This window comes from Coregonus clupeaformis, unplaced genomic scaffold (assembly GCF_020615455.1).
Source record: "Coregonus clupeaformis isolate EN_2021a unplaced genomic scaffold, ASM2061545v1 scaf0077, whole genome shotgun sequence".
Taxonomy (NCBI): domain Eukaryota; kingdom Metazoa; phylum Chordata; class Actinopteri; order Salmoniformes; family Salmonidae; genus Coregonus; species Coregonus clupeaformis.
This window is the reverse complement of record NW_025533532.1, coordinates 697,583-712,980: the sequence shown is the minus strand read 5'-3', so window position 1 is coordinate 712,980 and position 15,398 is coordinate 697,583. Positions and strand designations below refer to the sequence as shown.

General features: G+C 38.5%; 1 protein-coding gene across 41 annotated transcripts in view; it reads right to left on the bottom strand.

Annotated features, from left to right (window-relative positions):
- si:ch211-266g18.10 (microtubule-associated protein futsch) overlaps positions 1 to 15,398 on the bottom strand; it is a 176,543-nt gene that overhangs the window by 76,576 nt on the left and 84,569 nt on the right. For 36 of the 41 annotated variants that reach the window (XR_006658183.1, XR_006658182.1, XR_006658184.1 and 33 more), the window contains 11 exons: positions 8,753 to 8,800; positions 8,143 to 8,190; positions 7,924 to 7,971; positions 7,238 to 7,285; positions 6,626 to 6,673; positions 6,407 to 6,454; positions 5,707 to 5,754; positions 5,094 to 5,141; positions 4,875 to 4,922; positions 4,443 to 4,487; positions 4,259 to 4,306 (listed from right to left, as the gene is read on the bottom strand). The exons of 1 other annotated variant lie outside the window; for it this stretch is intronic. Coding sequence is in view for 35 of the 40 variants with exons in the window: in XM_041848386.1 (XP_041704320.1) it covers positions 4,259 to 4,306; positions 4,443 to 4,487; positions 4,875 to 4,922; positions 5,094 to 5,141; positions 5,707 to 5,754; positions 6,407 to 6,454; positions 6,626 to 6,673; positions 7,238 to 7,285; positions 7,924 to 7,971; positions 8,143 to 8,190; positions 8,753 to 8,800 (525 nt within the window). In the remaining 5 variants the exon portion in view is untranslated. The remainder of the gene's footprint in view (positions 1 to 4,258; positions 4,307 to 4,442; positions 4,488 to 4,874; positions 4,923 to 5,093; positions 5,142 to 5,706; positions 5,755 to 6,406; positions 6,455 to 6,625; positions 6,674 to 7,237; positions 7,286 to 7,923; positions 7,972 to 8,142; positions 8,191 to 8,752; positions 8,801 to 15,398) is intronic. 4 more of the 41 variants (XM_045213069.1, XM_045213079.1, XM_045213090.1 and 1 more) reach the window with 4 other exon arrangements.

Below are 15,398 nucleotides of genomic sequence, written 5' to 3'. Positions count from 1 at the left end.
AGAGCTGCAAAATCTGGACCCCTACAAATCATCTGGGCTAGACAATCTGGACCCTTTCTTTCTAAAACTAGCCGCCGAAATTGTCGCAACCCCCTATTACTAGCCTGTTCAACCTCTCTTTCGTAACGTCTGAGATCCCCAGAGATTGGAAAGCTGCCGCGGTCATCCCCCCTCTTCAAAGGGGGTGACACTCTAGATCCAAACTGTTACAGACCCATATCCATCCTGCCCTGCCTTTCAAAAGTTTTTGAATGCCAAGTCAACAAACAGATCACCGACCATTTCGAATCCCACCGTACCTTCTCCGCTATGCAATCCGGTTTCCGAGCTGGTCATGGGTGCACTTCAGCCACGCTCAAGGTCCTAAACGATATTATAACCGCGATCGATAATAGACAGTACTGTGCAGCCGTTTTCATTGACCTGGCCAAGGCTTTCGACTCTGTCAACCACCGCATTCTTATTGGCAGACTAAATAGCCTTGGTTTCTCAAATGACTGCCTCGCCTGGTTCACCAACTACTTCTCAGATAGAGTTCAATGTGTCAAATCGGAGGGCCTGTTGTCTGGACCTATGGCAGTCTCTATGGGGGTGCCACAGGGTTCAATTCTTGGGCCGACTCTTTTCTCTGTGTATATCAATGACGTCGCTCTTGCTGCTGGTGACTCTCAGATCCACCTCTACGCAGACGACACCATTTTGTATACATCTGGCCCTTCATTGGACACTGTGTTAACAAACCTCCAAACGAGCTTCAATTCCATACAACACTCCTTCAGTAGCCTCCAACTGCTCTTAAACACTAGTAAAACTAAATGCATGCTCTTCAACCGAACGCTGCTTGCACCCGCCCACCCGACTAGAATCACTACTCTCGACGGGTCTGACCTAGAGTATGTGGACAACTACAAATATCTAGGTGTCTGGTTAGACTGTAAACTCTCCTTCCAGACTCACATTAAGAATCTCCAATCCAAAGTTAAATCTAGAATCGGTTTCCTATTTCGCAACAAAGCCTCCTTCACTCATGCTGCCAAACATGCCCTCGTAAAACTGACTATCCTACCGATCCTTGACTTCGGCGATGTCATTTACAAAATAGCCTCCAACACTCTACTCAGCAAATTGGATGTTGTCTATCACAGTGCCATCCGTTTTGTCTCCAAAGCCCCATATAATACCCACCACTGTGACCTGTACGCTCTTGTTGGCTGGTCCTCACTACATATTCGTCGCCAAACCCACTGGCTCCAGGCCATCTATAAATCACTGCTAGGCAAATCCCCGCCTTATCTTAGCTCATTGGTCACCATAGCAACACCCACCCGTAGTCTGCGCTCCAGCGGGTATATCTCACTGGTCATCCCCAAAGCCAACACCTCCTTTGGCCGCAATTCCTTCCAGTTCTCTGCTGCCAATGACTGGAACAAATTGCAAAAATCTCTGAAGCTGGAGACACTTATCTCCCTCACTAACTTTAAGCATCAGTTGTCAGAGCACCTTACCGATCACTGCACCTGTACACAGCCCATCTGAAATTAGCCCGCCCAACTACCTCATCCCTATATTGTTATTTATTTTGCTCATTTGTACCCCAGTATCTCTATTTGCACATCATCTCTTGCACATCTATCATTCCAGTGTTAATACTAATTGTAATTATTTTGCACTATAGCCTATTTTATTGCCTTACCTCCATAACTTGCTAAATTTGCACACTGTATATTATATGTATTTCTGTTGTATTTTTGACTTTGTTTTGTTTTACCCCATATGTAACTCTGTGTTGTTGTTTTTATCGCACTGCTTTGCTTTATCTTGGCCAGGTCGCAGTTGTAAATGAGAACTTGTTCTCATCTGGTTTACCTGGTTAAATAAAGGTGAAATAAAAAATAAAAAAATAAAAAACATAGAGCCATGACCACATGGAACTCTATTCCACATCAAGAACAGTGCCTTGCAAAAGTTTTCATCCCCCTTGGCGTTTTTCCTATTTTGTTGCATTCCAACCTGTAATTTAAATGGATTTTTATTTGGATTTCATGTAATGGACATACACACAATAGTCCAAATTGGTTAAGTGAAATGAAAAAAACTTATTTCAAAAAATTCTAAAAAATATATAACGGAAAAGTGGTGCGTGCATATGTATTCACCCCCTTTGCTATGACGCCCCTAAATAAGATCTGGTGTAACCAATTACCTTCAGAAATCACACAATTAGTTAAATAAAGTCAACCTGTGTGCAATCTAAGTGTCACATGATCTCAATATATATATACACCTGTTCTGAAAGGCCCCAAAGTCTGCAACACCACTAAGCAAGGGGCACCACCAAGCAAGCGGCACCATGAAGACCAAGGAGCTCTCTAAACAGGTTGTGGAGAAGTACAGATCAGGGTTGGGTTATAAAAAAATATCAGAAACTTAGAACATTCCACAGAGCACCATTAAATCCATTATTAAAAAATAGAAAGAATATGGCACCACAACAAACCTACCAAGAGAGGGCCAACCACCAAAACTCACGGACCAGGCAAGGAGTGCATTAATCATAGAGGCAACAAAGAGACCTAAGATAACCCTGAAGGAGCTGCAAATCTCCACAGTGAAGATTGGAGTATCTGTCCATATGACTACTTTAAGCCGTATACTCCACAGAACTGGGCTTTACGGAAGAGTGGCAAGAAAAAAAGCCATTGCTTTAAAAAAAAGAATAAGCAAAAATGTTTGGTGTTCGCCAAAAGGCATGTGGAAGACTCCCCAAACATATGGAAGATGGTACTCTGGTCAGATGAGACTAAAATGAGCTTTTTGGCCATCAATGAAAATGCTATGTCTAGCGCAAACCCAACACCTCTCATCACCCCGGGAACACCATCCCCACTGTGAAGCATGGTGGTGGCAGCATCATGCTGTGGGGATGTTTTTCATCGGGAAACTGGTCAGAATTGAAGGAATGATGGATGGTGCAAAATACAGGGAAATTCTTGAGGGAAACCTGTTTCAGTCTTCCAGAGATTTGAGACTGGGACAGAGGTTCACCTTCCATCAGGACAATGACCCTAAGCATACTGCTAAAGCAACACTTGAGTGGTTTAAGGGGAAACATTTGACTGTCTTGGAATGGCCTAGTCAAAGCCCAGACCTCAATCAAATTGAGAATATGTGGTATTACTTAAAGATTGTTGTACACCAGCAGAACCCATCCAAGTTGAAGGAGCTGGAGCACTTTTGCCTTGAAGAATGGGCAAATATACAAGTGGCTAGATGTGCCAAGCTCATAGAGAAATACCCCAAGAGACTTGCAGCTGTAATTGCTGCAAAATGTGGCTCTACAAAATATTGACTTTGGGGGGGTGAAAAGTTATGCATGCTCAAGTTCTGTTTTTTTGTATTATTTCTTGTTTGTTTCACATCTTTTTTTTATTTTGCATCTTCAAAGTGGTATGCATGTTGTGTAAATAAAATGATACAAACCCCCCCAAAATCAATTTTAATTCCAGATTGTAAGGCAACAAAATAGGAAAAATGACAAGCAGGGTGAATACTTTCACAAGCCACTGTAACTGATGCAAGCAGTAAAATTAGATTTGAAAAACAGATAAAAATACACCTTATGGAACAGCGGGGACTGTGAAGCAACACAAACAGAGACACAGACACATGCATACACAAACACGATAACATGGATTTTGTATTGTAGATATGCAGTAGTGGTGGAGTAGGGGCCTGAGGGCACACAGTGTGTTGTGAAATCTGTGAATGTATTGTAATGTTTTTAAAATTGTATAACTGCCTTAATTTTGCTGGACCCCAGGAAGAATAGCTGCTGCCTGCCTTGGCAGCAGCTAATGGGGATCCATAATATATACAAATAAACACTGAAACGAATGCAAAATATGCAGTGAATAAATAAATAAAAAACAACACAAGAAAAGGCTTTTCTTTGGAAACAGCATCTAAATGCAACATGAATGGGCCAGTTTTTTTATGAAACTCACTTGATAATTCAAGGGGAACTAATTGTAAAAGCATTTGAATGCTGCTTTGCAGGATCTACTTATTTGGCACGTTTTATTATTAACTTTCTTTGCAGGGGCTGATTTCACCTTTCCTTTAATAACTGCAGCATCTGAATCAAATTCAACTAACATGTGTTTCCATATGAATATATCAAGGCAAAAATGTTTCTCTATGATTATGTACTGTCTGTAATATTATATTAGTTGTGGAAAAAGTAAATACATTCTGTTACCTTCATTTGCAGGAGTTGGTTTGGCTCTTTCTTTGGAAACTTCAGCTTCTAAATTCACATACAACAGTCTTTACAAAAAGATCTTGACAGAATATTTTATTAATAGCATAAAATTGACACATAGGCCTGCATACTTATTATTTGAATAAATGGAAAATTAACCATTCAAAAAATAATTTGATACCTTTATTTTTTGGAGCTAATTTTGCCTTTTCTTTTGCTTCAGGATCTAAATCAGAAAAAAAAATATTTCATGAACTATACCTTCTATCATACAATACAGTCTTACCTGATTCAGACTATAGGGCCAAGCCAAACTGTAATGTGCTCGTTCTGATATTTTCTTTTCATATTGTCCTTTCCAGCACTGTTCCAGCAACTATGGTTGGTGGGTAACTAGGCCAGCCCAGTATACTGTAGGTTGGCTTGGCTCAGTAGTGTGAAAAAGGGTTCTGTGGTACACAAAGACTACTTTGCACCCGTCTTTGATGTAGCTGCTTTGGTTTTTTCTTTGGGAACTTTAGCTTCTAAAACAATCACTGGACAAGACACAACATTAATCTCAAGAATTGGGCCAATATATATTTGATACAAGAAAAACAAATCCTATCTGTACCCTTTTTTGCAGGTTCTGGTTTGGCTTGTTCCTTAGATTCCCTGGGCTCTAATCAAACAAGAACAGTAACATATACAGCAAAGGTTCAGATTGCAATTCAATCTAACCCATACTGAGTAATTGGTTGAGAGAGAAAAAAAGTACACTCGGTGGCAGACATCTATTTACAGTAAGACTAATGTTTTTTGTTTGAAGTCTAAAGAAAAAAGTTATCCATACCTTTCTTTGATGAAGCTGCTTTGGCTTTTTCTTTGGGAATTTCAGCTTCTAAAACAATCATTGGACAAAACACCAAATTAATCTCCAGAATTGGGCCGTTTCTTTCTTTCTTTGCAAGAGCTGGTTTGGTATTCTCATTAGTAACTTCAGCTTCTAAGTAAAAACAGTGATTTTCTGTTAAAACCAGAACAACATTTTTTTCATTCCTAACTCTGAATTGATATTTGTCAAAAGCAAAACATTTGAAAATAATACACTTTATTTACAAAGGCTAGTTTAACCTTGCATTTGGCATTTTCATTGATCCGTTTAGCCTATATTGAATTTAGAGCACATTATAAACAGTGAAACAAACAGAAAATATGCAGTGAATGAATAAATTAAAAGCACAAAAAAGGCTTTTCTTTGGAAATAGCATAGAAATGCAACACGAATGGGCCAATTTAAAAAAAAATGAAACTCACATTTATAATACCAGCACTTGATAATTCAAGGGAAAGTAATTGTAAAAACATTTGAATGCTGTTTTGCAGGATCTACTTCTTTGGCACATTCAGCCTCTATCAAGCTCCATCAAATTATATGTTAACCATAGATTTCAAAACATTCTTACCTTTCTTTGCAGGGGCTGATTTCACATTTTCTTTAATAACTGCAGCATCTGAATCAAATACAACATGAATGTGTTTCTCAATGAATATAGGAAGACAAAACTGTTTCTCTATGATTATGTACTGTCTGTAATATTATATTAGTTGTGGAAAAAGTAAATACATTCTGTTATCTTCATTTGCAGGAGTTGGTTTGGCTTTTTCTTTAGAAACTTCATTTTCTAAGTTCAAATACAACAGTCTTTACAATAAGATCTTAATATATATATATTTTTTTAAATAACATAAAAAACGGACACATAAGCCTGCCTACATATTATATGAATGAATTAAAAATTAAAAATTATAAAATAATTTGATCCCCTTCTTTACTGTAGCTAGTTTGGCCTTTTCTTTTGCTTCGGCTTCTAAATCAGAAATTAATATTTCATGAACTATACATTCTATCATACAGTACAGTCTTAACTGATTCAGACTATAGGGCCAACCCAAACTGTACTGTGCTCGTTTGGATATTGTCGTTAGTGTGAAAAAGGGTTCTGTGGTACACAAAGACTACTTTGCACCTGTCTTTGATGTAGCTGCTTTGGTTTTTCTTTGGAAACTTTAGCTTCTAAAACAATCACTGGACAAGACACAACATTAATCTCAAGAATTGGGCCAATATATATTTGATACAAGAAAAACAAATCCTATCTGTACCCTTTTTTGCAGGTTCTGGTTTGGCTTGTTCCTTAGATTCCCTGGGCTCTAATCAAACAAGAACAGTAACATATACAGCAAAGGTTCAGATTGCAATTCAATCAAACCCATACTGAGTAATTGGTTGAGAGAGAAAAAAAGTACACTCGGTGGCAGACATTTATTTACAGTAAGACTAATGTTTTTTGTTTGAAGTCTAAAGAAAAAAGTTATCCATACCTTTCTTTGATGAAGCTGCTTTGGCTTTTTCTTTGGGAATTTCAGCTTCTAAAACAATCATTGGACAAAACACCAAGTTAATCTCCAGAATTGGGCCGTTTCTTTCTTTCTTTGCAAGAGCTGGTTTGGTATTCACATTAGTAACTTCAGCTTCTAAGTAAAAACAGTGATTTTCTGTTGAAACCAGAACAACATTTTTTTTCATTCCTAACTCTGAATTGATATTTGTCAAAAGCAAAACATTTGAAAATAATACACTTTATTTACAAGGGCTAGTTTAACCTTGTATTTGGCATTTTCATTGATCCGTTTAGCCTATATTGAATTTAGTGCACATTATAAACAGTGAAACAAACACAAAATATGCAGTGAATGAATAAATTAAAAACACAAAAAAGGCTTTTCTTTGGAAATAGCATAGAAATGCAACACGAATGGGCCAATTTGTTTTTATGAAAATCACTTTTATAATACCAGCACTTGATAATTCAAGGGAAAGTAATTGTAAAAACATTTGAATGCTGTTTTGCAGGATCTACTTCTTTGGCACATTCAGCCTCTATCAAGCTCCATCAAATTATATGTTAACCATAGATTTCAAAACATTCTTACCTTTCTTTACAGGGGCTGATTTCACATTTTCTTTAATAACTGCAGCATCTGAATCAAATACAACATGAATGTGTTTCTCAATAAATATAGCAAGACAAAACTGTTTCTCTATGATTATGTACTGTCTGTAATATTATATTAGTTGTGGAAAAAGTAAATACATTCTGTTATCTTCATTTGCAGGAGTTGGTTTGGCTTTTTCTTTAGAAACTTCATTTTCTAAGTTCAAATACAACAGTCTTTACAATAAGATCTAAATATATATATATATATATTTGTATAAATAACATAAAATGGACACATAAGCCTGCCTACTTATTATTTGAATGAATTAAAAATTAAAAAATAATTTGATCCCCTTCTTTGCTGTAGTTAGTTTGGCCTTTTCTTTTGCTTCGGCTTCTAAATCAGAAATTAATATTTCATGAACTATACATTCTATCATACAGTACAGTCTTAACTGATTCAGACTATAGGGTCAACCCAAACTGTACTGTGCTCGTTTGGATATTGTCGTTAGTGTGAAAAAGGGTTCTGTGGTACACAAAGACTACTTTGATGTAGCTGCTTAGGTTTTTTCTTTGGGAACTTTAGCTTCTAAAACAATCACTGGACAAGACACAACATTCATCTCAGGAATTGGGCCAATATATATTTGATACAAGAAAAACAAATCCTATCTGTACCCTTTTTTGCAGGTTCTGGTTTGGCTTGTTCCTTAGATTCCCTGGGCTCTAATCAAACAAGAACAGTAACATATACAGTAAAGGTTCAGATTGCAATTCAATCAAACCCATACTGAGTAATTGGTTGAGAGAGAAAAAAAGTACACTCGGTGGCAGACATCTATTTACAGTAAGACTAATGTTTTTTGTTTGAAGTCTAAAGAAAAAAGTTATCCATACCTTTCTTTGATGAAGCTGCTTTGGCTTTTTCTTTGGGAATTTCAGCTTCTAAAACAATCATTGGACAAAACACCAAATTAATCTCCAGAATTGGGCCGTTTCTTTCTTTCTTTGCAAGAGCTGGTTTGGTATTCTCATTAGTAACTTCAGCTTCTAAGTAAAAACAGTGATTTTCTGTTAAAACCAGAACAACATTTTTTTCATTCCTAACTCTGAATTGATATTTGTCAAAAGCAAAACATTTGAAAATAATACACTTTATTTACAAGGGCTAGTTTAACCTTGTATTTGGCATTTTCATTGATCCGTTTAGCCTATATTGAATTTAGAGCACATTATAAACAGTGAAACAAACACAAAATATGCAGTGAATGAATAAATTTAAAAACACAAAAAAGGCTTTTCTTTGGAAATAGCATAGAAATGCAACACGAATGGGCCAATTAGTTTTTATGAAAATCACTTATAATACCAGCACTTGATAATTCAAGGGAAAGTAATTGTAAAAACATTTGAATGCTGTTTTGCAGGATCTACTTCTTTGGCACATTCAGCCTCTATCAAGCTCCATCAAATTATATGTTAACCATAGATTTCAAAACATTCTTACCTTTCTTTGCAGGGGCTGATTTCACATTTTCTTTAATAACTGCAGCATCTGAATCAAATACAACATGAAAGTGTTTCTCAATGAATACAGCAAGACAAAACTGATTCTCTATGATTATGTACTGTCTGTAATATTATATTAGTTGTGGAAAAAGTAAATACATTCTGTTATCTTCATTTGCAGGAGTTGGTTTGGCTTTTTCTTTAGAAACCTCATTTTCTAAGTTCAAATACAACAGTCTTTACAATAAGATCTTAATATATATATTTTTATAAATAACATAAAAAACGGACACATAAGCCTGCCTACTTATTATTTGAATGAATAAAAAATAAAAAATAATTTGATCCCCTTCTTTGCTGTAGCTAGTTTGGCCTTTTCTTTTGCTTCGGCTTCTAAATCAGAAATTAATATTTCATGAACTATACATTATATCATACAGTACAGTCTTAACTGATTCAGACTATAGGGCCAACCCAAACTGTACTGTGCTCGTTTGGATATTGTCGTTAGTGTGAAAAAGGGTTCTGTGGTACACAAAGACTACTTTGCACCTGTCTTTGATGTAGCTGCTTTGGATTTTTCTTTGGGAACTTTAGCATAGAGCCCCGAGTTGATTATCCCTTTCATACCATGGCTATAATTTAACACATTTGCCCCTAGAAATGTTCATTTGCTGGCACAAATGTGTTCAACATCCACTGAAGCAGCTAGCAAGTTTGCTAGTTGCTACAGTAGTTGCCGTGTTAAGATGAATTTAAAACATTATTGGCATTGTTAAATTCCATTTTAAGAATTGTAAGCTAGTACTGATGGTTTGGTTAGCTAAACTAGCAAGTATGTTTGTTTGCAAATAATAATCGCTACTTTAGCTAACCAAACCATCAGTACTACCGTAGCTTGCTATTATGCACATTTAATTACAGACCGTATACCACGGGTATGAAAAAACATGTATTTTTACTGCTCTAATTACGTTGGTAACCAGTTTATAATAGCAGTAAGGCACCTTGCAGGTTTTTGGTATATGGCCAATATACCAAGGCTGAGGGCTGTATCCAGGCACGCCGCGTTGCGTCGTGGCTAAGAACAGCCTTTAGCCGTGGTATATTGGCCATATACCACATCCCCTTGGGCCTTATTGCTTAAATAGTGATTTTCTGTTAAAACCAGAATACTTTTTTCCCCTAATGCTGAATTTAGATTTGTCCAAATGAAAAGCAAAAAACATTTGAATAAAAACAAAAACGTTATTTACAAGGGCTGGCTGGTTTAACCTTGTACTTTGGCCTTTTCATTAACACTTTAAGCTTGTATTGAATTTAGAACACATCATAAACAGGGAAACAAAAAAAAAAATTAATGAATAAAAAACAAAACACTAAAAAGGCTTTTCTTTGGAAACACCATCTAAATGCAATGCGAATGGGCACATGAATTATGAAATACTTTACATTACAGGCACTTGATAATTCAAGAGAAAATAATTGTATATTGAAAAAATATATAAACACAACATGCAACAATTTCAATGTTTTTACTGAGTTAGTTCATTTAAGGAAATCTGTGAATTAAAATGAATGTATTAGGCCCTAATCTATGGATTTCACATGACTGGGAATACAGATATGCATCTGTTGGTCACAGACACAGTGCATTCGGAAAGTATTCAGACCCCTTGACTTTTTCCACATTTTGGTAAGTTACAGCCTTATTCTAAAATGGATTAAATAAAACATTTTCCTCATCAATCTACACACAACACAATGAAAAAGGTCAGCATTGAAGGTCCCCAAGAACACAGTGGCCTCCATCATTCTTAAATGGAAGAAGTTTGGAACCACCAAGACTCTTCCTAGAGCTGGCCTCCCGGCCAAACTGAGCAGGTGGGGGGAGAAGGGCCTTGGTCAGGAAGGTGAACAAGAACCCGATGGTCACTCTGACAGAGCTCCAGAGTTCCTCTGTGGAGATGGGAGAACATTCCAGAAGGACAACCATCTCTGCAGCACTCCACCAATCAATCAGGCCTTTATGGTAGAGTGGCCAGACGGAAGCCACTCTTCAGTAAAAGGCACATGACAGCCCTATTGGCACCTAAAATACTCTCAGATCATGAGAAACAAGATTCTTTGGTCTGATTTGTATTTTTATTTATTAGGGATCCCCAGTAGCTGCTGACAAGGCAGCAGCTACTCATCCTGGGGTCCAAACACATTAAGGCACTTACATTACACATCAAACAAAAGATAAAACAGTACATCATTTAACATTAATACACCACTGCATACAGTTGAAGTCGGACGTTTACATACACCTTAGCCAAATACATTTAAACTCAGTTTTTTTTACAATTCCTGACATTTAATCCTAGTAAAAATTCCCTGTCTCAGGTCAGTTAGGATCATCACTTTATTTTAAGAATGTGAAATGTCAGAATAGTAGTAGAGAGAATGATTTATTTCAGCTTTTATTTATTTCATCACATTCCCATTGGGTCAGAAGTTTACATACGCTCAATTAGTATTTGGTAGCATTGCCTTTAAATTGTTTAACTTGGGACAAACGTTTCGGGTAGCCTTCCACAAGCTTCCCACAATAAGTTGGGTGAATTTTGGCCCATTCCTCCTGACAGAGCTGGTGTAACTGAGTCAGGTTTGTAGGCCTCCTTGCTCACACACGCTTTTTCAGTTCTGCCCACAAATTTCATAAAGGATTGAAGTCAGGGCTTTGTGATGGCCACTCCAATACCTTGACTCTGTTGTCCTTAAGCCATTTTGCCACAACTTTGGAAGTATGCTTGGGGTCATTGTCCATTTGGAAGACCCATTTGCGACCAAGTTTTAACTTCCTGACTGATATATCAACATAATTTACCTTCCTCATGATGCCATCTATTTTGTGAAGGGCACCAGTCCCTCCTGCAGCAAAGCACCCCCACAGCATGATGCTGCCACCCCGGTGCTTCACGGTTGGGATGGTGTTCTTCGGCTTGCAAGCCTTCCCCTTTCTCCTCCAAACATAACGATGGTCATTATGGCCAAACAGTTCTATTTTTGTTTCATCAGACCAGAGGACATTTCTCCAAAAAGAACGATATTTGTCCCCATGTGCAGTTGCAAACCGTAGTCTGGCTTTTTTATGGCGTTTTGGAGCATTGGCTTCTTCCTTGCTGAGCGGCCTTTCAGGTTATGTCGATATAGGACTCGTTTTACTGTGAATATAGATACTTTTGTACCTGTTTCCTCCAGCATCTTCACAAGGTCCTTTGCTGTTGTTCTGGGATTGATTTGCACTTTTCGCTCCAAAGTACATTCATATATAGGAGACAGAACGTGTCTCCTTCCTGAGCGGTATGACGGCTGCGTGGTCCAATGGTGTTTATACTTGCGTACTATTGTTTGTACAGATGAACATGGTACCTTCAGGCTCCCAAGGATGAACCAGATTTGTGGAGGTCAACAATTTTTTTTCTGAGGTCTTGGCTGATTTCTTTGGATTTTTCCATGATGTCAAGCAAAGAGGCACAGAGTTTGAAGGTAGGCCTTGAAATACATCCACAGGTACACCTCCAATTGACTCAAATTATGTCAATTATCCTATCAGAAGCTTCTAAAGCGATGACATAACTTTCTGGAATTTTCCAAACTGTTTAAAGGCACAGTCATCTTAGTGTATGTAAACTTTTGACCCACTGGAATTGTGATACAGTCAATTATAAGTGAATTAATTGGTCTGTAAACAATTGTTGGAAAAATGACTTGTGTCATGCACAAAGTAGATGTCCTAACCAACTTGCCAAAACTATAGTTTGTTAACAAGAAATTTGTGGAGTGTTTGAAAAACGAGTTTTATTGACTCCAACCTACAGTGGGGAGAACAAGTATTTGATACACTGCCGATTTTGCAGGTTTTCCTACTTACAAAGTATGTAGAGGTCTGTAATTTGTATCATAGGTACACTTCAACTGTGAGAGACGGAATCTAAAAACAAAAATCCAGAAAATCACATTGTATGATTTTTAAGTAATTAATTAGCATTTTATTGCATGACATAAGTATTTGATCACCTACCAACCAGTAAGAATTCCGGCTCTCACAGACCTGTTAGTTTTTCTTTAAGAAGCCCTCCTGTTCTCCACTCATTACCTGTATTAACTGCACCTGTTTCAACTCGTTACCTGTATAAAAGACACCTGTCCACACACTCAATCAAACAGACTCCAACCTTTCCACAACGGCCAAGACCAGAGAGCTGTGTAAGGACATCAGGGATAAAATTGTAGACCTGCACAAGGCTGGGATGGGCTACAGGACAATAGGCAAGCAGCTTGGTGAGAAGGCAACAAGTGTTGCCGCAATCAATAGAAAATGGAAGAAGTTCAAGATGACGGTCAATCACCCTCGGTCTGGGGCTCCATGCAAGATCTCACCTCGTAGAGCATCAATGATCATGAGGAAGGTGAGGGATCAGCCCAGAACTACACGGCAGGACCTGGTCAATGACCTGAAGAGAGCTGGGACCACAGTCTCAAAGAAAACCATTAGTAACACACTACGTCGTCATGGATTAAAATCCTGCAGCGCACGCAAGGTCCCCCTGCTCAAGCCAGCGCATGTCCAGGCCCGTCTGAAGTTTGCCAATGACCATCTGGATGATCCAGAGGAGGAATGGGAGAAGGTCATGTGGTCTGATGAGACAAAAATATAGCTTTTTGGTCTAAACTCCACTCGCCGTGTTTGGAGGAAGAAGAAGGATGAGTACAACCCCAAGAACACCATCCCAACCGTGAAGCATGGAGGCGGAAACATCATTCTTTGGGGATGCTTTTCTGCAAAGGGGACAGGACAACTGCACCGTATTGAGGGGAGGATGGATGGGGCCATGTATCGCGAGATCTTGGCCAACAACCTCCTTCCCTCAGTAAGAGCATTGAAGATGGGTCGTGGCTGGGTCTTCCAGCATGACAACGACCCGAAACACACAGCCAGGGCAACTAAGGAGTGTCTCCGTAAGAAGCATCTCAAGGTCCTGGAGTGGCCTAGCCAGTCTCCAGACCTGAACCCAATAGAAAATCTTTGGAGGGAGCTGAAAGTCCGTATTGCCCAGCGATAGCCCTGAAACCTGAAGGATCTGGAGAAGGTCTGTATGGAGTAGTGGGCCAAAATCCCTGCTGCAGTGTGTGCAAACCTGGTCAAGACCTACAGGAAACGTATGATCTCTGTAATTGCAAACAAAGGTTTCTGTACCAAATATTAAGTTCTGCTTTTCTGATGTATCAAATACTTATGTCATGCAATAAAATGCAAATTAATTACTTACAAATCATACAATGTGATTTTCTGGATTTTTGTTTTAGATTCCGTCTCTCACAGTTGAAGTGTACCTATGATAAAAATTACAGACCTCTACATGCTTTGTAAGTAGTAAAACCTGCAAAATCGGCAGTGTATCAAATACTTGTTCTCCCCACTGTAAGTGTATGTGAACTTCCGACTTCAACTCTATCTACAATAGAAAATGTGTAATACCACCATACAACAATATTACAATGTACGTGTGTGTAGAGTGTGTGTGTGCTAGCGCTTGTATGCGTGTGGCTGTACCTGTGTGTGTGTGTCTCTTCACAGTCCCCGTTGCTCCATAAGGTTTATTTTTACCAATGTTTTTAAAATCTGATTCTACTGCTTTCATCAGTTACCTGATGTGGAATAGAGTTCCATGTAGTCATGGCTCTATGTAGTACTGTGCGCCTCCCATAGTCTGTTCTGGACTTGGATTGTGAAGAGACCTCTGTGAGGTATGCATGGGTGTCCAAGCTGTGTGCTAGTAATTTAAACAAACAGCTCGGTACATTCAGCTTTTCAACACTTCTTACATAAACAAGTAGTGATGAAGTCAATCTCTCTTCGACTTTGAGCCATCAGAGATTGACATGGATATCATTAATGTTAGCGCCATGTGTACTTTTAAGGGCCAGCCGTGCTTCCCTGTTTTGAGCAAATTATAATTTCCTAACAAAGATTGAACACTTTGGCCTGAATGCCAAGTGTCACGTCTGGAGGAAATCTGGCACCATCCCTACTGTGAAGCATGATGGTGTCAACATCATGCTGTGGAGATGTTTTTCAGAAGCAGGTACTGGGAGACTAGTCAGGATCGAGGGAAAGATGAACGGAGCAAAGTACAGAGCGATCCTTGATGAAAACCTGCTCCAGAGCACTCAGGACCTTAGACTGGGGCAAATGTTCACCTTCCAACAGGACAATGACCCTAAGCACACAGCCAATACAACGCAGGAGTGGCTTCGGGATAAGTATCTGAATATCCTTGAGTGGCCCAGCCAGAGCCCTGACTTGAACCCGATTGAACATCTCTGGAGAGACCTGAAAATAGCTTTGCAGCGACGCTCCCCATCCAACCTGACAGAGCTTGAGAGGATCTGTGGAGAAGAATAGGAGAAATTCCCCAAATAGAGGTGTGCCAATTTTGTAGCGTCATACCCAAAAAGACTCAATGCTTTAATCTCTGCTAAAGGTGTTTCAACAGAGCACTGAGTAAAGAGTCTGAATACTTATTAAATGTGATATTTCAGTTTTATTTTTAATAAGTTGGCAAACATTTCTGAACTTGTTTTTGCTTTGTCAT